Source organism: Nematolebias whitei, chromosome 6 (assembly GCF_014905685.2).
Source record: "Nematolebias whitei isolate Nwh7 chromosome 6, NemWhi1, whole genome shotgun sequence".
NCBI classification, from domain to species: Eukaryota; Metazoa; Chordata; class Actinopteri; order Cyprinodontiformes; family Rivulidae; genus Nematolebias; species Nematolebias whitei.
Window position 1 is genome coordinate 25,004,271 of NC_056503.1, and position 26,436 is coordinate 25,030,706.

General features: G+C 40.4%; 1 protein-coding gene across 1 annotated transcript in view; it reads left to right on the forward strand.

Annotated features, from left to right (window-relative positions):
• The window catches only part of brwd1 (bromodomain and WD repeat domain containing 1), a 40,732-nt gene that overhangs the window by 12,682 nt on the left and 1,614 nt on the right, over positions 1-26,436 (forward strand). Inside the window, exons 11-43 of the mRNA XM_037677458.1 lie at positions 1,080-1,180; positions 1,293-1,333; positions 1,441-1,542; positions 3,758-3,911; positions 3,990-4,124; positions 4,890-5,018; positions 5,177-5,325; positions 8,979-9,055; positions 9,527-9,757; positions 9,859-10,042; positions 11,627-11,714; positions 12,597-12,716; positions 12,794-12,864; positions 15,645-15,870; positions 16,029-16,145; positions 16,493-16,600; positions 16,961-17,085; positions 18,266-18,348; positions 18,577-18,688; positions 18,853-18,914; positions 19,023-19,178; positions 19,517-19,637; positions 19,751-19,876; positions 19,985-20,051; positions 20,364-20,414; positions 20,964-21,089; positions 21,195-21,347; positions 21,491-21,648; positions 22,641-22,807; positions 23,324-23,452; positions 23,556-23,714; positions 23,798-24,100; positions 26,191-26,343. Coding sequence (XP_037533386.1) covers positions 1,080-1,180; positions 1,293-1,333; positions 1,441-1,542; positions 3,758-3,911; positions 3,990-4,124; positions 4,890-5,018; positions 5,177-5,325; positions 8,979-9,055; positions 9,527-9,757; positions 9,859-10,042; positions 11,627-11,714; positions 12,597-12,716; positions 12,794-12,864; positions 15,645-15,870; positions 16,029-16,145; positions 16,493-16,600; positions 16,961-17,085; positions 18,266-18,348; positions 18,577-18,688; positions 18,853-18,914; positions 19,023-19,178; positions 19,517-19,637; positions 19,751-19,876; positions 19,985-20,051; positions 20,364-20,414; positions 20,964-21,089; positions 21,195-21,347; positions 21,491-21,648; positions 22,641-22,807; positions 23,324-23,452; positions 23,556-23,714; positions 23,798-24,100; positions 26,191-26,343 — 4,284 coding nt within the window. The remainder of the gene's footprint in view (positions 1-1,079; positions 1,181-1,292; positions 1,334-1,440; positions 1,543-3,757; positions 3,912-3,989; positions 4,125-4,889; positions 5,019-5,176; positions 5,326-8,978; positions 9,056-9,526; positions 9,758-9,858; positions 10,043-11,626; positions 11,715-12,596; positions 12,717-12,793; positions 12,865-15,644; positions 15,871-16,028; positions 16,146-16,492; positions 16,601-16,960; positions 17,086-18,265; positions 18,349-18,576; positions 18,689-18,852; positions 18,915-19,022; positions 19,179-19,516; positions 19,638-19,750; positions 19,877-19,984; positions 20,052-20,363; positions 20,415-20,963; positions 21,090-21,194; positions 21,348-21,490; positions 21,649-22,640; positions 22,808-23,323; positions 23,453-23,555; positions 23,715-23,797; positions 24,101-26,190; positions 26,344-26,436) is intronic.

Consider the following 26,436-nt stretch of genomic DNA (forward strand, 5'->3'; position numbering starts at 1 on the left):
AGCCGGTGCCCATGTCCAGCAATCACTGTGCGAGGGGCGGGGTACACCCTGGACGGGTCGCAAGTCCATCACAGGGACACATAGAGACAAACGAGACAAACAAACATTCACTTTCTCACTCACACCTAAGGACAATTTAGAGTCACCAATCAACCTAACATGCATGTTTTTGGTCTGTGGGAGGAAACCGGAGCACCCGGAGAAAACCCATGCATGCATGGAGAGAACATGCAAACTCCACCCAGAAAGGCCCCCGGACCGGGGTTTGAACCAAGGACCTGCTCGCTGAGAGGCAGCAGCTCTACCAGTTGCGCCACCGTGCTGCCTGTTTTGCTTAATCCATTTCTGTTATTTCAAATGTGATTCTGTCCACTTTGGCTTAATGTAATTCTGTTTTTTTTTTTTTTTTTCAAATGTAATTCCATCCATCCATTATCTTTTACCCGCTTCTTCCATTTTGGGTCATGGGGGTCGCCGGTGTCCATGTCCAGCAATCACTGTGCGAGGGGCGGGGGACACCCTGGACAGGTCTCCAGTCCATCAGAGGGACACATAGAGACAAACGAGACAAACAACCATTCACTCTCTCACTCACACCCAGGAACAATTTAGAGTTACCAATCAGCCTAACATGCATGCGTTTGGTCTGTGGGAGGAAGCCGGAGGACCCGGAGAAAACCCACGCATGCACGGAGAGAACATGCAAACTCCACCCAGAAAGGCCCTCGGACCGGGATTTGAACCAGGGACCGACTTGCTGAGAGGCAGCAACTCTACCAGTTGTGCCACCGTTTTGCCCCAAGTGTAATTCTGTTTTTCCCAAAGTGATTCTGGCCACTTCCGCTTTAGCTTAATGTAATTCCGTTTTTTTCACACGTAATTCTGTTTTTTCAAATGTTGCTCATTTACACCTCAGGGCCACCGTAGTTGTAAGTGTTGAACAAACCTGAAACTCGTGTTCATTTAATTTCACAAGTAGGTTTTTTTTTTTTTTTTTTTTTTTGAATTTGAATCTTTTTGTGAAATCTGATTTGTGCGCACAAAACTAATTTTTTTTTTTTTAATGGTTTCATTTTAAGGTGGGATGTTCTTAGCAACAGGAAGTACAGATGATGTCATTAGGATATATTATTTAGGAAACGGTAGTCCAGAGAAGGTATCAGAACTCCACGAGCACACAGTAAGCTGACTTTGGTTGTGTAACATTATAACTGTACACATTCTAACATGAACTTACCATTTCACAGTTTTTCACTTGACACAAACTCTGTCCGTATGTTTTCTGTTTCTAGGACAAAGTTGACAGCATCCAGTTTTGTCATTCAGGTGAAAGGTTTGTATCTTCTGCCTTCATTGTTGCACTGTGTGTGTGATGTGAATCAACACTGTTAAATGTAGCGTTGTACAGAGGAAGCTGAGAGATGTATCGTCCTGTCTCAGGTTTGTGAGTGGAAGTCGGGATGGAACTGCACGAATCTGGAAGCTGCATCAGCGGCAGAGATGGAGGTGCATCCTGCTCAACATGTCTGCTTCTCTTCCTGGGTATGGATCGAGTCTCTCGTCTGGGTTAAATGGCTCTTTTCTTGCTGTGGTACAGTAATCCCTCGTTTATTGCGGGTGATCCGTACCCTGAAGATAAACATTAAGTGTAAAACGTGAAGTAGGAATAGTAGTACAAGTAGTAGATAGATAGATGTATATACTTTATTGTCCCCAAGGGGAAATTTGTCTTGGACATCGTGCGCTAAACGAAGCTTCTTCCACAATTAAATACACTACAAACAATAAAATCATGTACCTAATACTCGATAAAAACACATGATTCAATAAAAACGCAAATTGCACATACATTCCAGCAAGTAAAAGACACAACAATGAGACCAGAACATCATTGCATAACAAAAAACTATATGCCTACTTTATTTAACAATCTGATTGATGTAGGTACAAATGATTTTTAAAATCTGTTCCGTCTACAACCAGAGATTCTAAACCGTTTTCCAGATGGTAACGGTTCGCATTGTGAGGAGGATGTGAGCGGGGTCAGACGGTACCCTGCGAGCACGTCTGAGGACGGACTCATCATAGATAGACTGCAGGGAGGGGCGATCAGTCCTTCCTATCACCTTCATAGTAGTTTGTACCATGCGACTAAGTTGAGATTTGTTGCACAGAGAGATTACCGTACCACGCTGACATTCCAAACCTGATGTTACTTTCCAATACGGCCTGATAGAATTCCATTCGTGCGGCTCGTCCATTGATCAGCCAGTTGTGTGTCATGTCCTGTCTTACTTTGAAAAAACGTGATGGAGCAAGTCAGCGACAAACAAACCGTGTAGTAGCGAGGGACTACTGTACTTTTTCTTATTGTGGCCAGAACGAGAGAAGCTTCTAAGTAAAACGTGCCGATGTCGGCTGAGAAGTAGGTTTATCCAAATGTTTGTTCAGTTGTCAGATTGTCTTGACTCAATCATTTAGTATTGACTATCAAGTCCCGGTCAGGTTTTTACTTCTACACTTCTTTTCACAAATACTGTACTTTCTGCTGTACAAGTTGCATCAGTCCAAAAAAGTCTAAAGTGGGAAAAAAACATAAATAAGTCCCTTTCTTATGCGTCACCACTCACCACCTGGAAACGTGGCCAAAAATGGATTGGCTGCCAAATGCACAGGAAGACTTTAACAATAATTTATTTAACAAGATTAACATTTAAAAACAATTAATTGTTTGCTCAACATTATAGCAAAGGTGTGTCTCAGTTGAACTTTTCCTTAATAAATGCACTTTAATGGTCAAAACGGCTTCATTTTGTCTGGGCGATGGTGTTCCTCCTCGCTGCACTGCCAGAGCGGGATCTAAGGCTCCGACTGCGAGCTCTGGAGCGGGATAGAGGAACAACATATAAAAGACTAGAGGGCCCTCTTAATTTTTACTGGTTCATGTCTGTATGAACATTTCAAAGTCAAAAATTAGGTTATAAATATGGGAAAACAACGTATATTTGTCTTTTAGGTGTAGAAGTTGCAGGACTTTCAAATTTATGCAAAAAGGTGCAACTTGTACGCCGGAAAATATGGTAGATGTCATGGTTCAATAATGTTTGCTTTGTCCTTTGTAGACGCACAGTGATTTTCAAATAAAAGATGATCGTCACTCCTAGAAATTTAGTGAGAAAAGGTTTTTAAAGTTCAAATGTACTTATTATCCAGACATTTAGATCAAGTTTGTGTGGATTGATAGTAAAAAGAAAACACGCACACTGAACTTTCTAGTTTTTGTTTATTATTCGTTTTTCTAAGTTTGCTCCAACATATAAATCCTCTACAGCTGTTTAAATATGCACATTTGTCTGTACATATTTAAATTTACCAATATTAAACCGTACTGAATTATAAGTCTAAGTTTTAACTTCTTTAGGATGTCTTGTGTAAATTCAGACAAAATAATCTCTGCACACGTTTGACTTAAATAAAACAAGCAAGTGGTCCTTATTGACAGTTGTTCAGTCTTGAGCTAAGTAATTACCACGTTTTACTTTTTTTTTTTTTAGACTTATGGAAGACAAAGTGTTTTTATTTTTTATTCTTTGGCAAAATGAAAGAAAGCACACAAAATAATACAACTTTTTTTTTAAGCAAACCCTTGTTCACTCAGAAATGATCAGCAGCTACAGCCTGTAAGTTACTGGTGTAAAATGACTCGGGGAAGTATTTTACACCTGTTTTTGCTAATAATGTTCTGTTTCCCTCTCAGTGCTGAACCAACGAGTGAAGAAGAAAACTACTTTAAACCCAAAGTCACCATGGTAGCCTGGGATCGTCATGACAGTACAGTCGTCACTGCTGTGAACAACCATCTCCTCAAAGTGTGGAACTCCTACACGGGGCAGCTGCTACATGTCCTCAAAGTAACTGTTCACTGTTTTCTTTTCCACAGTGTGTAAATTAACGTTGGCAAATTGAAACCACTGAACATTTGTGTCCAGGGCCATGAGGCTGAGGTGTTTGTCCTTGAACCGCACCCCTTTGATCCAAGGATCATCCTGTCTGCTGGCCACGATGGGAACGTCTTCATCTGGGATCTGCAGCGAGGGACAAACACGCAGCATTACTTCAACATGGTACACGAGCGCTCTGCACGGGCATGTGGTGTTACAAGAATAAAGTTTTTATTAAATCCATCCCTTGGTGCCCATGTCCAGCAGCCACTGTATGAGTGGTGGGGGACACGCTGGACAGGTCCATCACAGGGACACATAGAGACAAACGAGACAACCGTTTAACTCACACCTAGGGCCAATTTAGTTACCAATCAGCCTAACATGCATGTTTTTGGTCTGTGGGAGGCAACCGGACCATCCGGAGAAAACCCACGCATGCACGGAGAGAACATGCAAACTCCGCCCAGAAAGGCCCCCGGACCGGGATTCGATCCGTCAACCTTCTCGCTGAGAGGTGACAGCTCTACCAACTGAGCCACCGTGCCGCCACTGTATTAAATTCTTTCATTAAAATTATTTAAGGGCATAGCATGATGCAAACGATAACAGATGTTTACATGCAGAACAGAAGTTGACTTGTTTTAAACACAACTGGTCTGTTTTTCACCAAGTGTTTGACTTCGTGTTTTTTGTAGTTCAGTGATTAAATACGGTCTGCGCCTCCTACATGTAGATCAGACAAGTACACAAAATGTGAATTTGTTTTGTTTGAGTGAGATGGAGGGGTTGCTTTCTGTGGTGACCCCTGATAAGAGAACAGCTGAAAGAAGAGGAAGATTTTGTTTTTTGGGGACTAGAACATTCTGTGTCTCGTATTTCAAGTATTAGAAAAAAAACATTTCTTCTGTCATGTTCTTGTAAATAAATAGGATTATTTTCATCCAGATTGAAGGTCAGGGTCATGGAGCCGTGTTTGACTGCAAATTCACTCCTGACGGTCAACGTTTCGCCTGCACAGACTCGCACGGCCATCTGCTCATCTTTGGCTTTGGCAGTTCCAAACCCTACGAAAAGGCAAGACGCATAGTTGCATTTTTCTATCTGAGACTTTCTTTGAAATGCTGCACCATCAGTCAAAAACAAGTGTTTAATTTGACTTGCAAGCATTTTTGTAAAGCAGAGCAGCAAAGTCGAGCTGTTTTTGAAATTATTGCTTGTCCTGGTCCCTGCAGCTTCCAGACCAGGTGTTTTTCCACACGGACTACAGGCCGCTCATTCGGGATGCTAACGGCTTCGTGTTGGACGAGCAGACGCAGCAGGCACCTCATCTCATGCCCCCGCCATTCTTGGTCGATGTAGATGGAAACCCCCACCCACCAAGGTAAAGACCTTGAACAATAATGTCTTTGTTCTGATTGACCTGAAACTACAAACGCCAGTAACTTGCTGGGCTGTGAGTAGTTGGCAGCAACTCAAAGTTGTGTGCATATTTTCAGCTGCAGTGTTGGAGTGCTCCAAAATGTTCTCTTCAGGTTATAATTTGTTCATATTTAGGACCAGTTTTTATTAGTTACTAATACTCATCTTCAGCTAGTAAGAGGCAGGACCCCATGCTGAAAGTTGAAGCTACAAAGGACCAGCACCTCCTTGTGGCTGGCTACTGTACAATTAGTAAGTCCTGCCCCTCCACATAATTTAATGGGACAATTTTGTGACAAAAAAAAACAAGTGCACTTCAGATATTTTCTTCTACAAGTGTTTTTTATTGATTCAAGTAGCTCTTCACTACTGCACAGACTCTACATTCAAAAATAAAACATGGCAGCACAAACAAGTAATTTGTCTTCAATTTTGAATAATGGGGGGGGGGGGGGGGGCTTTGTTCACCTTTCTTAATGTCACCAAGTTAAATCTGGGCTTTCGAGGCTGTAGCCTCTGAAGTTTTCTCAAACTTCTCGGAGCCCAAGGCAGAAGAAAGGCTCTGAAAATGATTAATAATTTTGCCTCAAATGCCCAAAAGCCTAAAAAAAAGCAACGTAGGTTGTTCTTTCTCAGCAAGCAGCACACATCTGGTACAGGTGCTGGTCATAAAATTAGAATATCATGAAAAAGTTGATTTATTTCAGTAATTCCATTCAAAAAGTGAAACTTGTATGTTATATTCATTCATTACACACTGACTGATATATTTCAAATGTTTATTTCTTTTAATGTTGATTATACACACATGTGTATAAAAACAGTGTGTTTGGTTCATTTCCTCCACATTATGGAGCCATCAACTCCATAAGATGTTAGTTAAGCTATGGCAACTAAGAAAATCCCAAATTCAGTATCTCAGAACATTTGAATATTGTGAAAAGGTTCAATATTGAAGACACCTGGTGTCACACTCTAATCAGCTGATTAACTCAAAACACTTGCAAAGGTCTTTAAATGGTCTCTCAGTCTAGTTCTGTAGGCTACACAATCACGGGGAAGACTGCTGACTGGACAAGTGTCCAAAAGATGACCAGTGACACCTTGCACAAGGAGGGCAAGACACAACAGGTCATTGCTAAAGAGGCTGGCTGTTCACAGAGCTCTGTGTCCAAGCACATTAATAAAGAGGCGAAGGGAAGGAAAAGGTGTGGTAGAAAAGAAAGTGTACATGCAATAAGGATAACCGCACCCTGGAGAGGATGTTGAAACAAAACCCATTCCAAAATGTGGAGGAGATTCACAGAGTGGACTGCTGCTGGAGTCAGTGCTTCAAGAACCACCTGGCTCAGAAGTATGAAAGACAAGGGGTTCAGCTGTCACATTCCTTGTGTCAAGCCACTCTTAAACAAGAGACAACATCAGAAGTGTCTCGCCTGGGACTGCTGCTGAGTGGTCCAAAGTTATGTTCTCTGAAGAAGTAAATGTTACATTTCCTTTGGACATCAAGGTCCCAGAGTCTGGAGGAAGAGAGGAGAGGCACAGAATCCACGTTGCTTGAGGTCCAGTGTCAAGTTTCCAGTCAGTGATGGTTTGGGGTGCCATATCATCTGCTGGTGTTGGTCCACTGTGTTTTCTGAGGTCCAATGTTAACACATCATCTACCAGGAAGTTTTAGATCCTGCTGCTGACCAACTTCATGGAGATGCAGATTTCATTTTCCAACAGGACTTGGCACCTGCACACAGTGCCAAAGCTACCAGTACCTGGTTTAAGGACCATGGTATCCCTGTTCTTAATTGGCCAGCAAACTCACCTGACCTTAACTCCATAGAAAATCTATGAGATAATGTGAAGAGGAAGATGTGATACACCAGACCCAACAATTCAGAAGAGCTGAAGGCCACTATCAGAGCAACCTGGGCTCTCATGACACCTGAGCAGTGACACAGATTGATCGACTCCATGCCACGCCGCACTGCTGCAGTAATCCAGGCAAAAGGAGCAACAACTAAGTACTGATCCTGTACATGCTCATACTTTTCATGTTCATACTTTTCATGTTCATACTTTTCAGGTGGCCAACATTTCTAAAAATATATTTTTTATTGGTCTTAAGTAATATTCTAATTTTCTGATACTGAATTTGGGATTTTCATTAGTTGTCAGTTATAATCATCAACATTAAAAGAAATAAACATTGGAAATATATCAGTCTGTGTGTAATGAATGAATATAATATACAAGTTTCACGTTTCGAATGGAATTACTGAAATAAATCAACATTTTCATGATATTCTAATTTTATGACCAGCACCTGTAGTTCAGTAGACCTGCACCAAGAGTCTGTGGTAAAAACAAGTTTACTTCCTGATTGCAGGATTTAAAGAAAATTTGTAAAAAAAAAAAAAAAAATACAAAAATAAATATAAGAAGCTATTAATAAGTGTGGTGTGTGCACACAGACATTTTGGGGCATCACAGAGCTGTTGCTGCTCAATGACCACAGTAAAATGCTACTTTTCATCATTTTTTTCCCACTTATTTGTGAAGGCAAGCTTAGCTGACAAAGTGCTCAGCCCACTCTGGCGTGACTCACTCCAGGGACTGTGTCAGATATGGAGTTTGACTGCAGCGGCGCACCTGTCCAACAGTAACACAGGTGGATGAGCTCAAGGAGGAAACCTTGCATGAAGCTCAAGAGAAATGCTGCACTGTGGCTGAAGTCTTTTTCCTCCCACAAACACTGCTTATAATATCAGGTTACAAATACCTACAAGTTTTCACACAAGAGCAAAACAAGGTGGTAATTCACAAAAATACAGAAGTTTAGTGAGAACTATGGATTTAAGGAAACTGAACTGAGGGTTTGAGATGGTTTTCAGATGACCGACTAGAGAAAATTTGTCTCGCTGACTTTTGAGCAGACTTAAAATTTAAATAACAAGGAACCAAGGCTCTGCCACTCACAAGGACATTGAGACCCACTGCAGACATTTTGTATCATTATTTAGCAAATGTCTTTCAGTTTGTCACCAATAGTAGCAGCTGAGTGAGATTCTGGCTGAAGACTCGCATGACAAGTGATCCTTTTTTAATTTTAAGATTTTCAGGTCTGCTAAAAGTTTTCTCCCTTTTCCAACTATTCTATGGATATAAACTATAATGTACGTTGAAAATCGAGTGGTGTTTTTGGGTTTTGTTTTGATAACATTTTGTTTTTTCAGCACAGTGAGTTTAATGTAAGCAACATGATTTTATTAAAAAAGGCTGCATGTAAAAGAATGTGACTCATTTTCTTAGATATTCTAGTGAGATCAGTCATTTCTCTGAGCTTGGTCTCTTTAATTTGTCTGAGTCAACTACAGTTTCTCTGCTTGAGATCCTGAGTCAGTCCTTCACATCATCTGAGTTACAAAAACTTCTCTTTACTTGTTTAACCTTTTCCTTATGTTCAGTTAACTATAAATACATACTCTCTGTGCACATCTACCTTTTTGGTACAGTATATAATTGTAAAGTCAAATCATTTTTCTTATAATAACCGCCATTCTTTTTTTTCTTTCAAATAAACTCTGCAGTATTTTAAAAATTTAATATTTGACCTTATTTCAGATACCAGCGTCTTGTCCCTGGGAGGGAGAACATTGCTGCCGAGCACCTGGTTCCTCAGTTAGGATACGTAGCCACCAGTAAGATTTTATTTTTCATTGTATGACCAAAGTAAACCTTTTTTTCTTATAAAAACTTGCTTTTAGATAAATTATTCAGTAGGGCTGCACATTATACTCGATGTTATTGTCATAGCAGTATCAATATCAAAAAAACTGCCTGGACTGCAATAATTCAAAGGTTATTATATTTCAAGTACTATTCATTCATTTGTGTTCTGTATACTAATGATATATGTGGTTGGTTTTGTGTGGGTTTATTAGAATTGATACTTTCATCATCATAATAAACTATATTATTGCATGTCACAAGTTTTTCTCACATCCTGTAGCCCTATTTTTATGGTAATTACCCATTTAGTAAGACATTAGCCAACAAGATTAAAAGAAAACGCATCCTAATTGTTTTGGATCATTTTAAAATTCTCCACTGTTCATGTTATAAACAAAATACCTCTAAATCTTCATGTTTTGATTTCTGGTTTTCTTCAGGTGATGGTGAGGTGGTGGAGCAGGTCATCAGCCAGCAGACTGCAGAGCACGAGGCGATCACAGTAAGACGCAGCAGCCTCCTGGACGAGGCCATCCGACAGCTCCAGCAGCAACAAGATCGGCAGAGCCAGCCTCATGCAGATGTGACAACGAGGTCCGGAGCTGGACCAGAAGGGCAAGTTGAAGCCCACGGCCCAGTGTTGGCACCAGCACCAAGCACACCTCGCAGAGGTATTGGTATGGAAGTGTTACTCTGGATCATTTTTGTTGACATATACAATACCCATGACCGTACTCCCGAAGCACTCGTATTTATTTTTCTTTAATTGCAGTGTCTGTAAATGACCGAGCAGATGTGCAGTCCCCCCCAAACGTGGGTCTGCGCCGCAGCGGGCAAGTAGAGGGCGTAAGACAAATGCATCAAAATGCTCCTCGCAGCCAGATGGCCACTGAGAGAGACCTGCAGGCCTGGAGACGCAGGGTTGTGGTACCGGAACTGGCACCCAGCAGCTATAGGTTCAGTTTTACTTTTTTACCTCAAATTTATACCATATCATACAACTTTATTTATAAAGCACTTTAAACAGCAACAAGGCCAACCAAAGTGCTGTACAGCAAAAACGGAACAAGCAAAGGACACAGGATAAAATAGATCCAAATGGGTTAAGATAAGAACTAAATGACTAACATTATAGAATACAGAGAAATTAAGATAACTCACACAGTGTCAAAAGCCAGGGAATAAAACTGAATTTTCATACAGGCTTAAAAACAGTGAGAGAGGGAGCCTGCCTGACATGTAATGGTAAGTCATTTCACAGTCTTGGACCTGCAACAGAGAAGGCCCTGTCACCTCTGGGCTTAAAATGAGTGCCTGGAACCAATAAAAGCATCTGGTCTGCTGACCTCAGAGAGCGCTGTGGGACATATGGCTGCAGCAGATCAGTGAAATAGGAGGGGGCAGAACTGATCAAGTTTCATGGAAGGGTCCATTATCACTCCCAGATTAGTGACTGTTTGTTTCTCTAATGGGGCTAGAGAGGAAAGGTTGATACCATGGTTCTTGATTGTCATTAGGAGGAAACAGCATGACTTCAGTCTTATTCTCATTAAAACTTTAGAAATTTAAAGCCATCCAGTCCCTTAGGTCAGCCAGGCAGTCAAGAAGAGGTTGGATAGAACGTGCACCACTGTGCTTCAGAGGGAAGTAAATTTGACAGTCATCAGCGTAAAAATGTAAAAGTATGCCGTGTTTATGAAAAATAGGACTTGGTGGCAGCATGTATAAAGAAATGCGAAGAGGACTCAGAATGGACCCTTGTGGTACCCCCTCAGCGAAGATCTGCCGATGTTGAAATAAAATCCTTGATGTTGCCACAAATGGTTCTGTAGGATCTAAACCATTTGAGGGCTTATTCTGTGATGCCCACCCACTGCTCCAGCCTAGAAATCAGGAGCTCGTGGTCGATGGTGTCAAAAGCAGATGTAAGGTCCAGTAAGACGATCACAGAATCACCTGCATCCGTGGCTATGAAAATGTCATTAAAGACCTTCAGTAGAGCAGTCTCTGTGCTGGGGAGTGATTTGAAGCCTGATTGGAACACCTTTAAAATAGTGATCCTCCAGGAAACATTTTAAATATATGGAGCACTTTTTATAGTACTTTTCAGTAGATCTTTGTGGCTTACAGCAGCTACAAACTTAATAGTCAGAGAACTAATCAATAAATATACATCTAAACTAAGAACTTTATGAGTTAGCCTGAATTGAGGGCCGCTACAGTTGATCACTTGTAACAAACACTAACATGGCTATACCTGAAGCAAGCTAACATTTGGTATGGTGGTAGCTAAAAGTCATCCCCAATACACACTTGAGTGCTACCAGGGCCTGTAGTCTTTATTTAAAATTAGAAATGCATGTAATATACATTCCTACAAGAAATGCTACTTTTTTTTAAATAGGTTATGACCAGAAGCATTTATCATTTAGGGTGTGATTTAAGATTATTGGTATACTTTTGGTGTATTTGATGTTGTACTTTCCCCACCTTTTTCGTATTGTTTCTCAAGATAAACATTGTAGAAATATTTTTTTCAGGAATCAGGAGGACATTCGACTAGTCAGAGGAGATGAGGAGGTGCTTCTGTACAATACAAAGAAGAGACGTGTTTTCTACAGCTGCCGGGTAGGTATCTCCTTTTAAAGCCATCTTATGGGGGCCGAGATGGTGCAGAGGCAGGGCTGCTGGCTTGGGACCCGAAAGTCCCAGGTTCGATCCCCGGTCACTGCATACCTCGTGGTGTCTCTGGGCAGCACACATCATCCCCAAAATGCCCCCCTGGCACCCTCAATAGCTGCCCACTGCACCACCTGGTGGTGGATGGGTTAAATGCAGAGACTATTTTTGCCATTGTATGGAAACGTACAGTGATGACAATGTGATGACATTATTATTATAAATATTCCAGCTTTTTTAATCTTCTCAAGTTTACACACACACATCCATTGCTTTCTATATGTGATTCAGTGTCTTGACACACTGCAGGAGCTGGGAATCAAACCCCTTTATCTCTTTTACAGGGTGACCGCTGTACCAGATGGGCTTCAGCAGCAGTTTGAATTATGTGTAGAATAATGTTTAAAGAGTGTAGTAAAGGTTTTGTTAAACTCTTGTGTTTTACTATTCAGAGTCAGTTTCTTTATTATCATTTGCATCACATGTGGTGCATGTAGTGGAATGAAACTGTGTACACAGGGTCCCAGTTACATCAAACTATAGCAAAAATATAAAGTGTAAAAAGAAACGGTAAATAAGGATCTGAGATCTAAACTAAGATATACATTAGAAGACCTAAGATATATGCCAGTCACTAATTTTGCATTCTAGAATTAAAAAAATGCAACATGGATACAAAATGTTTTCCCTGCAACAGTCCACATGTTGGTCACGTTGCTCAAAATATTACTTCAGCGTAACAGAATGTGATGGTTTATATCCTTTCCAAATTTCTTCAAAACATTTTATTATTTTTTGAATGAGCGCTTATCCGGTCCCGTCTGTCCTCAGGATGATTCAGACGATGAGCCTCCTGCAAAAAGAACCCATGGCCGCAAAGGTTCACCAGAACTGATCGAATTCTCGTGTGAAGAGGGAGAGGAAACAGCCAGTTCAGACGTACACTCCGAGGTATTTCCGTTACCACTCCTTGTGACTGTGTGAAATTGTGAGATACAAACTTCTGAGATTTATTTATTTATTTTCAGGAAAATGAACTGGATGGTAGTGAGCTGGACTCCTCTAATGATGAGGAGGAGTGGAACAGTGACACTTCAAGGTATAACCCTATACACAACCCTTGGCAAAACATTTGGAATCGCCCCTTTTGGAGAATATTCTTGCAATTGTTTAATTTTGTTGTAAAAACTAAATAAGTCAGACATGCCAAAAAACTGATTTTTCGAATTTCCAATCTTCTGGCCTCAAACTGTAAAAAGTACCAGTAGTATAATTGCTGTTGCATTTTTAGGTCAAGTAGAGAGATAAAAGATGGAATCTGTAGTTTGAAAACAACAACACCTGCATCAAACTAAATCTACTAATTAGTCTTGATTTTTTTAATTTAGGGTGCATTCACACTAGCCCTGTTTAGTCCGCTTTAATCGAACTCTAGCTCGTTTTCCTAGAAAGTCCGGCTCGTTTAGGGAGGTGTGAACGCGCCATCGAACTCTGTCATGGAACAAAAAGGCGAACTCTGGCCCGGGCTAAAACCTAGGTCTCGGTCCGGTAGAAGCGAACTCCAGCACGGTTCGAGTGCAGTGTGAATGTAAACAGACCGAGCCCCGCTCCGCAGGGTAAACAAACACGCATTTCTCTGACCTTATATGGAGCCGTCAGCTGCCTTGTGTGGAAAACAATATTCTCCATGGTCTTCTGTCTCATCTTCTGCTCATGCTAAGTCCATTTTTGAAAAATGACAAAATATAACTCCTAAAACTGCTAAAACTTGATGCCACTTCGTTTTTATTTTTATTTACAGAAGAAGAAGACGTGTCTTCAGAGGTTTTTGTTGTTTCTTTCAGTAGTTCTTGGTGCAGCGCCCCCACAGGCGAGAGGGGGAACAGGTTGGTTCAACAGGTTGACTCGACTGCACAGTGCAGTTTGAATGCAAACTCACCAGCTCAAATGTAAACAAAAGCTCATGAATATTGGTCCCGAACCGAGTCTACCGAACTATCTGGTGTGACAACGACCTTAGTCTTGATCGCACACACCTTGGAGAGCTGATGCACAAAGCAGGGTGCTAGCGTAGCGCCAAGCTAGTGCTGGCAGTTATCAGTGGGACTGTGGGGTAGCAGATCACCACGTTTGTATTGCGTGTGGTTTTTGCTGTTTGGAGTCAGATCTGGACTGCTAACCTCCCTGTCCGGAAGTGGTGGCGCTGCATGGGGGGGATTTGGTAGGCGGGGCGCTCGGTTCTGTTGACAGGGTGGGGCACCCTCCTTGAATAATGGTAGGGGAAATCCTGATGACGTTTCCTTTCAGTCGATTCACTCTGTATAATACGTGACGTATGGGACAAAAATAAATGTCCCACAGAGCAGCCATCCATCCTGGGTCAAATACGTCATGCTAGTGCAGCACCTCAGACCAGAGCAGAGAACAGAGTGAGCCACAGGAGGGGCTCTTATATCCAAATGATAAAACCAAACAAATGTGTGTGGTGAAGACCAGCTGGCTGCAGCACATACTGTGTGTCACTCACGGGCACCCCTCTAAATATGGCCCAGGAAGTTGCTACGCCCCTGGTGGAGTGTGCTCTCACCTTGAGGGATTGGGAGACCCCTGCTGTTGTAAGTTGGAGAAATAGCCTCCACAGTCAGTGGGAGAGTCTGTCTGGACCAGGGTTCTGTAAGTTTTACGATCAAAAGAGCCATTTCTGCCCTTTCGTTCACTAAATTAAACGTGTCCAGAGCCGCAACCTGCTACAATTGTCATTATTAACTGGTGGCCCATGGGCCACTTTAAGTGTTTTAGATGGGGTTTTTCTGGCCAGTAGGTGTGAAATTATAAAACTAAAACCATCCAATGGTTAACATTTATTGATATTTTTACATTTTGAAACCAAAGAAAAGACTGGACTCCATCCATCCATCTGCTTCTTCTTTTTTTGGGTTGAGGGGGTCACTGGTGCCCATGTCCAGCAGTCACTGTGTGAGAGGCAGGGGACACCCTGGACAGGTCCATCACAGAAGACTGGATTCTTGTAAAGAAAAACATATTTACATATTATTTTTGCCAATTTGTTTTAAAACTAAAACAATGAACTGTGCAGATGTGATTTTTTTTTTTTCATTATGGAGTAATTGAGTATTTTACTTTGAAGAAATAAAGCATAAAGTTAAAGTGAGTATAATTTACTTTGTGTATTAGTACTATTATTCTGCATATTTGCAAAGGAAATGACAGGAAAACTGCAAAGACTAGTATTTTTTGTGGGTATAACATCGTATAAAATTCTGTTTTATATTAGTTATGGTCAAAGCTTGAAAGAGCCGCTGCAGAGGGACCAAAGAGCCACATGTGGCTCCAGAGCCGCAGGTTGCAGAGCCCTGGTCTGGACAGAGCCTTGCCCCTAGCTGGGTTAGCAGCACACACAAACAGCTGGTCACACAACCTCACATCCTGTTTGTGGTCAATGTAAAGCCAGAGGTGGTTGCAACAAAATACTAATGGGGCAGTGGTTTTTCTCATGAGACCACAATCTGTTCCTCCAAACTGATTCCATAATTTTATCCTCTACTAGAAATTGACCTACTACAATGTGTGTGATTTATATATTTTAAACTAAATTGAACTGAAAGAACATTCCCCACAGGACTGAGTTTATCATGATTTTTGCAAGAGGGTATAGACTTGAGCCAGTCCTCGCTTTAGTGGGAATACGTGTTTTTTTTTGTTTTTTTCTTTGTGAACGTTTGAACTTGTCAAACCTTTGTTACATCATGCATGGTGTAAGACGGTGGTCCATGTGGTATTTTTCTCTGGTTGAGTCAAAGTCTGGTGTTTGTAATGCTGATTTAACTTGTGTTAAAAGTAAGGTTTTTGTCTGCACAGTCACACATCCAGCGAGTACTCTGACTGGACAGCAGATGCTGGCATAAACCTGCAGCCCTCCACCCCCTTGTCATCACGAAAACGAGCAAGGCGCAAACTCAGCAGCTCTGAGGAGGAGGATGAAGAAAATGAGGAAGAGGAGGAGAAGCAGCAAAGTGATGAGGAGGAAAAACCTGCAAAGAAACACAAAGAGAAGTCTAAGAAAGCAAAAAGTCACTCACCCAGGGTGAGTTTACTAGTTCCATGTAAATCTAGAATGGTTAGTTACTTATTAAACGTTGTTTTAGATTCAATCCTCGATAGATGAATGTTTAAAACCGTAAATAAAAACATTACGTTCTTACATCTTCATGCTTAACATTTTATATATGCTGCTCTAATCAGCGTCCAAAGGCCAGACCATCTATTAACAGGGAGGTGTCCAATGAGTTCAGACCGTCAGCGTGGATCACTGATGTCATTCCCAGGAAGTCTCCGTTTGTTCCCCAAATGGGCGATGAGGTACGTGACGAGAGTGGCTCCTGTTGTTGGAGTTTCAGAACCATGTCATGGATGTGTTCACTCTTCTACCTAATTAATTTGACATGTTGCATTGTAAAGTTATTTGCAGAAATTGACCAGATTAAATGTTTATTTAGCAACACATTTTTTTTCCACCTGCATTTAAAACGTAGAACTTCACTAAACCCAGAGATCAATCGTAGTTTATGGAGTTTTTACTCGATGGGAAAACATCTTACCCTACAAGGTTTTTTTAAGCACATTTACTTTGTGCAGCATGTGTGGAAGCAAAGCTGTTGTGGACAAAGTTGTTGTTGTAAGAATGATTATTTTTTTTCCTTTGTCAGGTGATCTACTTTCGTCAGGGGCACGAGGCGTATGTCGAGGCTGTGAATCGGAGTGAGCTTTACCCCATCAACTTAGATAAGCAGCCATGGAAAAAACTGGAGCTGAGGGTATAAATCAAAGCTTATACTGAAATGTTCCAGTAGATTTCTTAAAAACGAATAATTAAAGGCCGGAGTTTTTAAACCGTTTGTGTTGGGGAAGATCCTTAGCTAATACCACAGCACATTTCAGCCTAATATCTGTAAAAACGACTGGGTTATTACCAGATTTGCTCTAGCTATATTTTATTAGCTGTAGCTGTACAGGTTAATTTCTGAGTTATAATAAAATCTGTCCTCTGGTTTGTGAAATATAGCGCTAACACAGAGAAGAGCAAAAAGTATTTTTGGTAGCTAGTGATCTCACAAGTTGTCCGTTTTCTACAGAATATTTACTGAGATTTCTTTTTTTCTTTTTCCTCCCCCAAGGACCAAGAGTTTGTGAAGATCACTGGCATCAAATATGAAGTTTGTCCTCCAACACTCTGCTGTGTGAAACTGTCCCTTATTGATCACGGCACTGGCAAAATAACCGACAAGTCGTTCTCAATAAAGTAGGCAGCTCATGTTTGAAATTCATCTGTGGATAAAGTTTGTTCTGTTTCATTTGATCAATTTTTTGTAGAATGTATTATTGAGCTGGTTCTGAATCCTCCACTGCCCCTCTGTTTTTTGGAGATCCACAGGGCTCTATTTTAGGTCCCCTGCTTTTCTCCCTTTACCTGCTTTCTTTGGGATCAATCCTCAGAAAGCATGGGATCTTTTTAAACTGCTATGCTGACGATAGTCAGATCTATATGCCACTAAAAAAGAAAGATACCCCCTCAGTTAGGCCACTTCTGTTGTGTCTTGAAGAGATCAAAATCTGGATGTCCTTAAAGTTTTTACATTTTAATTAAAATAAAACAGAAGTGATTGTGTTTAGCCCTAGTGGCTCCTGTGAACTTTGCCCTGTTGCTCTGGGTCCTCTGACACTGCCTTTAAATTAATCTAACTTGGGTTTTAAAATAGACAGTAATTTTAAATTTGATTAGATTAGTCAAGGCCAGTTTTTATCACCTCAGACAGCTGGCTAAGGTAAAGCCAATCCTAACATAGCAGCAACTGGAAACAGTAATCCATGCCTTCGTCACCTCTCGGCTGGGTTACTGCAACACTCTTTACCTTGGAGTCAACCAGTCCTCACTCAGACGCCTCCAGCTGGTCCAGAACGCTGCTGCTCGGCTTCTAACTGGAGTTCAAAAGAGGGAGCACCTCATCCCAACTCTGGCTTCACTCCACTGGCTGCCTGTTCATTTTAGAGTTCATTTTAAGGTTATTTTATTTGTTTTTAAAAGTTTAAATGGTCTTGCTCCATCCTACACCTCTGAGCTGCTTCACCCATACTCTCCTGCTTGGTGCCTCAGATCAGCTGATCAGCTGCTCCTGGAGGTGCCGAGGTCCAAACGGAGGCTCAGAGGGGACAGAGCTTTTTCTGTTGCTGCTCCAAGACCGTTTTTACTCCCGGGCTTTTAGCACAGACTGAATTAGCTCTGCACTGTTTTTATTGTTTTTATTGATCTTAATGTTTTAACTGTTTTATTTTTATATGTTTAAATTGTCTTGATTTTATTGTTGCAGCTGTGGTTGTTTTAAAGGGCTTTATAAATAATAATTATTATCCTTTAGCATCAGTTTTGCACAGACATGGTCTTGAATATTAATTGTTCTAAGTGACACTGATTTTCTCTGCAGGTATCATGACATGCCGGATGTGATAGATTTTTTGGTGTTGAGGCAAAGTTATGATGAAGCACTTCGTAGAAACTGGCAGCCAAGTAAGTCAGCTCATATGTCTTGTACATCAGTTTAATTTTTGTTTATTGTATTTTTAATCTTTAGGTTTTCATACAGATTAAGAAATGCAATCGGAGGAAGCTTTGTTAAATCAGTTTTAAATTGTTTGTCTTCAGTTGTTTAGATAAATGACAGATATCATTCACTCTCAATGTGAGCTCTGCCTCTTTTTTTTATTTATTTATTTATTTTATTTTTCTAAATGACAGATGACCGATTTCGCTCGGTGATTGATGATGCCTGGTGGTTTGGGACCATTGTCTGTCAGGAGCCATACCAGCCAGAATACCCAGATAGCCTCTTCCAGTGCTTCAAAGTCAGGTGTGTAATGCAGTTTTTGAAATAACAAAATGGTGACACTTACAAAGTCACATGCAAGTTTTGTACTTTTCTTTGGTTTGCTAGGTCGTAATAAATTGAATAAGTAAAATAAATTGTCTGATTGTTGCACTGTGTTGATTTTTGGCAGTTTTGTTTTTCCACAGATGGGACAACGGGGAAACAGAAAAACTCAGTCCTTGGGATTTAGAACCTATTGTAGATGATGGTAATAAACGTTCTGGCTTTAGCCTTCTCAAGGACAACCCTCAGGAGTTGATCACGAGTTTTGGAGCTTCTTTGTGTATTTAGAACTTTCTTTGTACGTGTTGTGCAGCCCAGGAGCCGGAGATGGAGGGAGGCGGTATCCCTGTGACAGCCGAGGAGATGAAAGAACTGATGTACAAGCCTCAGGCAGGGGAGTGGGGCGAGAGAAGCAGGGACCAAGAGTGTGAACGCATCATCGCTGGCATCGATCAGCTTATTACTGTTGGTGTGTACTCAGAAAACACACGTTCTGTTTGTTTTATTTTCCGTCATTTACTTGCCTGACGTCGCATAAAAGTCCCAGGTTCGATCCCCAGTCACTGCACATCACGTGGCGTCTCTGGGCAGCACGTCTAATCCCCAAAATGTCCCCCGGGCGCTTTCAATAGCTGCCCACTGCACCACCTGGTGGTGGATGGGTTAAATGCAGAGACTAATTTCGCCATTGTATGGAAACATACAGTGCTGACATTGTGATGACATTATTATTATTATTATTATAAAGATGAGCTGAATTCCATAATGCATGACTTGGACGCGCTCTCCTGTGTGTTTGTGATGCAGAGATTGCGGCTCCGTTCTCCGGTCCCGTGGACTTGGTCCAGTATCCCACCTACTGCACTGTGATTGCCTATCCCACAGACCTGGGCACCATCAAGCTGCGCCTGATGAACAGATTCTACAGGTCAGTTTCTTTAGTGGGTTTTCATCTAAGTGGGTCGTGTTTTTGGGGGGTGTCTTTAAAACATCTTAACATTTTCTACTTTGAGGCAAACACTGATATTTTATGCTTCACAGACGCCTCTCTGCATTAATTTGGGATGCCAGATATATCGCACATAACGCTCGTACTTTTAACGAGCCAAGAAGCAAGATTGCCCACTCTGCAAAAATCATCTCGAATGCCCTCCAGAAATTTGTCAAGCAAGTGTTACTGAATGCTTATTTTATGATTTGGTTATATTTGACAGTGAACATACCATTTCATAAGTTTCCATATTTTACACTGACCTGTCTCCCCTCCTCCAGCAGTAATCTGAGGTGCACAGATCTCATGGAGATTTACAGTGCTGTGGAGGAAATGGATGATTACGATGAGGCAAGTCTGGATCTGACTCTTAGGCAACTTTTTCTTCAAGTTTCAATGAATTTGCAGTCTGTAAAGGACTCTATGTACAAGAGAGGAAACAAGGAGACATTCTGTGGCTGATGATGTGGAATGTGAATTTAGCTGAACATACAGTGATTTTATATCAATTTTTATATTGTGATCTGTATAAAAATAGTTTTGTAATATGGCTCCTCTCCAAGCAAGCGTGTGTTTTGTTTTGGATCTTTTCCATCTATTAGAAAATGATTATATTATTACTGATTGGCATTTAAAAAACTCTGAATTTGATTCTTCTTTTAGGAAGAAGATACAGAAGCACCGGGAACGTCGTCTGGACACAGACTACGTCAGGTGAGCAGAAATGGATAAAACCCTAAAATACATCTGAAGAATTCTGACATTAAATAAAAATCCAGTTTTTAACTTTTTTTTTTTTTTTTTTTATGTAGCCTACATTGTCACTCCATAAGACTAGGGATGCATGATATTATCGGCATAGTATCGGTATCAGCCGATATTAGTGCTAAAGTTAAATATCGGACATCAGCCATTCCATCAAAATAACTCACCGATATAAAAGGCACTGTTTAAAAAAATATATATATTTATATAGATTGTATATTTATATAGTGTTGCATCATTTTCTTCCTCCTTTTTGGCATCTGTATTTGGTAGCAGACCAAATTGACAAAGACCATGCAGAATAATGTATTTTAATTCCACAGCAGAGAAAGTTATGTAGTCTCTGTAAGTAGGTCTAGGAAAAAAAAAATAGGTATTGGATATCGGCCAAAAATCCAATATTGTGCATCCCTACATAAGACTATAGATGTTTTTGTAAGAGGAACTGGAAATAAAAACCATTTTAACGTTCATTTACTTTGTTCGCTGTATCTGCAGCACTCTGTAGAGGTGCTGCCAGACAGAGACGCCTGGAAAGAACAGTGTAAGAATCTGCTCAACTATATATTTGACTGCGAGGACTCGGAGCCTTTCAGACAGCCTGTGGATCCTGAGAACTATCCCGTAAGTTAACACAGCAGCAGAGTCCACGTGATTAAACAGCTACAAGTTTGTTTTGAGCCATGAACAATGTTAATCTGGTCTGTTGTGTTTTGTGTGCATATTTAGGACTACTTCGACATTATTGATACACCAATGGACTTCGGCACAGTGAAAAGGACCCTGGAGGACGATCACTATGAAAACCCTGTAGAGCTGTGCAAAGACACACGCTTAATATTTGCCAATGCTAAAGCCTACACACCCAACAAACGTTCCAAGGTAGGGGCTACACGCAGTTTTACAGGGAACGTTAAATTCTGTTGAAAATCTCCCCCGGCTTAACATTTGAGAATGTTCTGAGGCATCAGCAGCTTTTTAAAAAATCTTTTAGGATCTGATGCATTGTTCTTCATCTTTTCCAGATTTACAGTATGACCTTGAGGCTGTCTGCCTTCTTTGAGGAGCAGATCAGAACAATCATATCGGAGTACAAAACTGCTATCAAAAGCAGCGAGCGGCTCCGCCGCAGTCAGAGGTTTCGCAAGAAAGCACAGCAGGACCAGCCCTCTGCCACTACAAGGTCTGCTAGTTTCCCTCATCTCTCTGTCTGCACTCCAAACGCTCTGAAGTTTCTCTTGATTTTCACACTTTCTTGCTGCAACTTGTTTTTTTCTCTCTGTTGCGCAACAGATTGCACACTTAGCCTTTCGCAATAATCAATAAATCAATTAATCGCATGATAAATGAAAATTATTAACCTCATTTTCATTTATCTGTTTTATTGTTTTTTTCGTCTCTCTCTTTCTACTGAAGACACTGGATGACAAAAGGCTCAACTCTGGAGCTCTTCACTGACCCCTCCCTTTCTCTTCTCTCTATTCTTTAAAATCTGTTTTAATCGTCCAAAATCATGTTTTTAGATTGTTAAAAGCAGCTAAGCTGAGAAGCTAAGCTACAAGCTAAGCCAACAGGCCGACCTCGAGGGAAAAAAAAAACTCCGTCTTGTTGAGCTCTAAAATTCACCGTTGAAATCTGTGCATTCATGTAAAAAGTTTTTTCTTTGAAAAAAGAAGATGAGAACTTGTACTGTTTTTAAAAAAAAATGTAATTAAAAGCTTTGTGTGACCAATGCGATGCTAAAGAGCTCAAACCACACCAAGCGTCCGCCATTTTGAGAACCGAAACAAAGGAGAGACAGCCCATGTCACGTCAAGGGGCCTCCCTCCCATTTTTCTTAGAGATATGCTGCTCGCTCCCTCACTATCCATCCTTCACTTCAGGCTTATACTGCTACCCAGTGATCAAAAATGGTACTACAAACAAAAATTAATAATTTCTTCTTAAATTTGACAATAATTACTAATTATTGACAATAATTACAAATTATTGTCAAATTACAAACAATATTATCGTTTATCGCAATAATTTCTGAGACAGTTAATCGCACAGCAAAATTTATCGTGAAAGGCCTAGGCACACTACCAAATCATGTTTCTTTGATTAGTTTCTGTCTGATGCGTTTACATGTAACCATGTTTTTTTTGACGTGTGGTATTTTTCTTGTTTGTCAAGTCAAAAAAGGGTCAAAACTCAGGAAAAGTTGGAGTCAGTATCAGTAGCCAAATCTACCTCAACCAAAGTGTCGGTTCCTGAGAGAGCCAGGCGGAGTCGAGGCAGGAGCTCAGGTCGCAGCTCCTCAGAGGACGACTCCTGCTCCAAAGCTGCCTCATCCACACCAGGTACGGAGAAACTTAGTGCACATTTTATAACTAGCTGCAAGATGACTTGAAGAGTAACTTTGGCTGCCATTTAATTTATTAAGTTATTTGAGACAAATGTCACTGTTGGCACTTTCTAGTCTAAAAAGTTTTAGATGTTTTTAGGACATGAGAAGCTACAACTTAAAAGCTACCCGTTATAAAAAGTGAAACGGAAGAGAGGTTTTCTTATTTTGGAAAGAGACACAGGCGTCAACATTTCTTTCTTCTTTGCTACAAACACTGAAACAGCCTGCTGTAAACATTTAAAACTGAGTTTTCATGGCACGTAATTATCCGGATGATATAAATTCTACATTTTGGAGACATGACACTAAAATTAACTTGTTTGATGAACGTGTCACAAAGATTCTTAATCACGGTGGATGGAAGTCTGGTATTGTAGAACGAGAATAAAGTTCTTACTGTGCCTCGTCCCACTTGCACATTTAAATTTTTATCATATGAAGCAGCTTTTTTTTTTTTTGGGTTCTTTAGAGTCTGGGAGTGAGAGTGAACCCAATGATTCGGACCAAGAGAAGAAATGTCCAAGTTCTTCAAAGCCTCATCGAAGCAGGCAAAAAGCAAGAGTTACAAGAAGCAATCGCTCCAAGCAGAGGAAAAAAGGTCAGGAAGGAAGTATGCACACAAACCCCACCAAGAATATAGTGTTGCATTCTTAAATTGTGCCTTTTAAAAATAATGTCTGGAAATGTGTCATTGTGGCTAGCTGCTCAGACTGACAGTGAAGAGGAAGAGGAGGAAGAGGATTCTGAGAGTGAAGGTGGGGAAGACAGGGAGGCATCTTCTCAGTCTTCAGATTGTCTCTATCCAAGCAGGAGGACACGGCTGACCAGAAACTGTGCTGCTGGAGACAAAACCAGAGCAGGTAAAACTTGTTTACTGTGTTCTCCTCCAAACCTGAGCAGAACACGTCCACTGACACGTTCGGATGTTACGGCATGTGTTCAGAGAGCAGAGCGGAAACCAACAGCCACAGCAGCAGGACATTGCGCCGAAAGAGGCGTCCCCACCGGGACCCTGACAGAGTCGCATCTCAGAGTTCAGATGGAGAACAGGAGGTCGGCATGCGCAGGTCTCTCAAAAGAAAGACGGCAAGGGCCGCCGTTAACAAGATGAAACTTCTTGAGGCATCCGATGAAGACTTTGAAGAGGAGGAGGCGAGCAGCCGTATTCGCCACACGGCTCGTATCAGCAAACGCAGTGCGGTGATCCAGAGCAGCTCAGACACAGATGGAGAGACGTCAGCAAGAGGTAGGCAAATATGTATGTTCTTGTGTACCGTAATTGCCGGGCTATAGAACACACCTGACTGTAAACCACGCATACTAAATTAAGATAAAACATATTTTTATACATAAATAAGACGCACCAGTTTTAAGCTGCGGGTGTCCACATTTCATTATCACAACCTGTGCCCAGCTCCTTTCATTATGTGCAGCTGTTGTAGTACAAGAAGCAGCCACCGGGTGGCGCTTCATAGACTATGGCTTGTGTAATCGTCAAAAGTCTTCATGATGCTTCGAGGTCTGACTCATTAATTCAGTCATCCTTTGTTAAAATCATTTGACCCACAAAGTTAACACAAGAACTATCTAAGCATAGTCACTGGACAGAACAGTGCCAAACACCTACGTAACCAAAATTATTTAAAAATTATATACCAGTGAATATTACTCAGAAGTCTTATCGAGGTCATGTTACCAGAAGTCGAATAGTATCGGTAAAATACAGCAAATATTCATTAGTATAATTGATTTTTATTGTTAAACACTTGTGGTAACAGCTGCTGTTTTTAAATTTACTTTCTAAATAAATTTGACCTGATTTCTGCTCAGCAGAGCTCGCGTGAGGAGACGGAGGGGGAAGAGCCCTCCCGCTGTCTCTGCTCCGTTTCATGCGTTTGGATGTAAGCTTAAATGAGAAACCAGTATTTAAATGCATATTTACCATACACAAAAATATGTCACACAGAAGGAGTTTTAAAATGTTTATTAAAACATGTGCCAGACTTGACTGCTTTAAAAATTAATTTTGACGACTTCTGCTCAGCAGAGCCCTCATGAACCAGGAGGTGGGGAACAGCTGGTAAATTTTATTATTTTTTTAAATGCCTTTAATGTATGGAGAGCCATTTCATTCAATATTAAATAAATAAATAGTGTTATTTAAAAAATATGAATAAATATCCCATTAAATAAATGTTCTCATGAAATAAAACATTTAAATAGAAATGTTTAGTTTTTTTCCCCAAGATTTATTTTTATTTATTTCAAGATTTTTTTTATTTTTTATTTCAAGATTTTTTTATTTAATAATGGAGTTTCATTTTATGACACTTTTAAACGCAGTTTTTCATTTTTAACACGAAGAACATGAAATAAAAAGTGCTTAAAAATGAGAAATGGGGTTAAAAAACAAAAGCCCCTGAAATATGTAAAGTAGCTTTACAAAATAAGTGTCACAAAATGAAACTCCATTATTAAATACATAAATATTGAAATTAAAAATAAATTGTGGGAAAAAAACTAAACATTTCTATTTAAATGTTTTATTTCATGATGATATTTATTTATTCAATGGAATATTTATTAATAATTTTTAAATAACACTGTTTATTTATTTATTTTCATTTTGAATGAAATGGCTCTCCATATTAACACAGCAAAAAAATATTTTTAAGTACCGGTAGTCGACAAAAAGTCACTCATTGCTATGTTCTGCGTCCTTGTGTGAACTAAAGTCCCCTTCGAGGCTCAGAAAAATATCATCACGCACTGCCTCCATCTTGCTTTCAGCAGCTGACTGTTTGCTCCTTCGACAGCCAGATCGATGGCTTTTACGGTAACTTGAAAGCTGCATCATAAGAAATTCTCTGTATTTTTCGTTATTGCTGAACAGATGAACAGGTCTGTGCATGAGGCGTAAAATACGGTAACTGTTCTGAAGAAATTAATGCGCGTCTATCTTTTGGGGTGGGTCCTTGTAACTCAATGACAGTACCTCGTTGGTCATTAAGGTTAGACTTCTGGTCACGTGACGACAGAGTGGGTGGAGCTATAGTAGGGAATTTGAAACAATGAGCAAGAGGTTTGGTACATGTGATTACCTGAGGCATTCACTCAGTCACAAAAGCCCATGATGGCAGTAAGCCTGTCGAAACAAAATGTAAAGATGTAAATTATTAAAATTATTTTAAAAAAAATACATTATTAACCGCTCCAGTTTATAAGCCATGTAGTCTAAATTGTGAGAAAAAAAGTAGCAGCTTGTACACCGGCATTTACGGTACTTATTTATTTGATCAGATGTATTTATGATACCTTTTTGGCTTTGTTTTCTAGGTTCTCAGGATGCCAACGAATCCGATGAGTCCAAGGCTCAGGATGAGGGCAAAAACAGTGACGTTTCATCCTCCTTCCAGATTAAACAAAATGGAGATGCAAAGTCCATAAAACAGAAGACAATGTGGCAGACTGCCAAGACTAAAAGAAATGGTAAGAAATGTCCTTCTACAAGTTTTCTTTTTAACTTTGCTAGGGAAGCAGTTGAGGTCGTTCTCATCTAATGAACGTTTTTGCCTTTTTTGT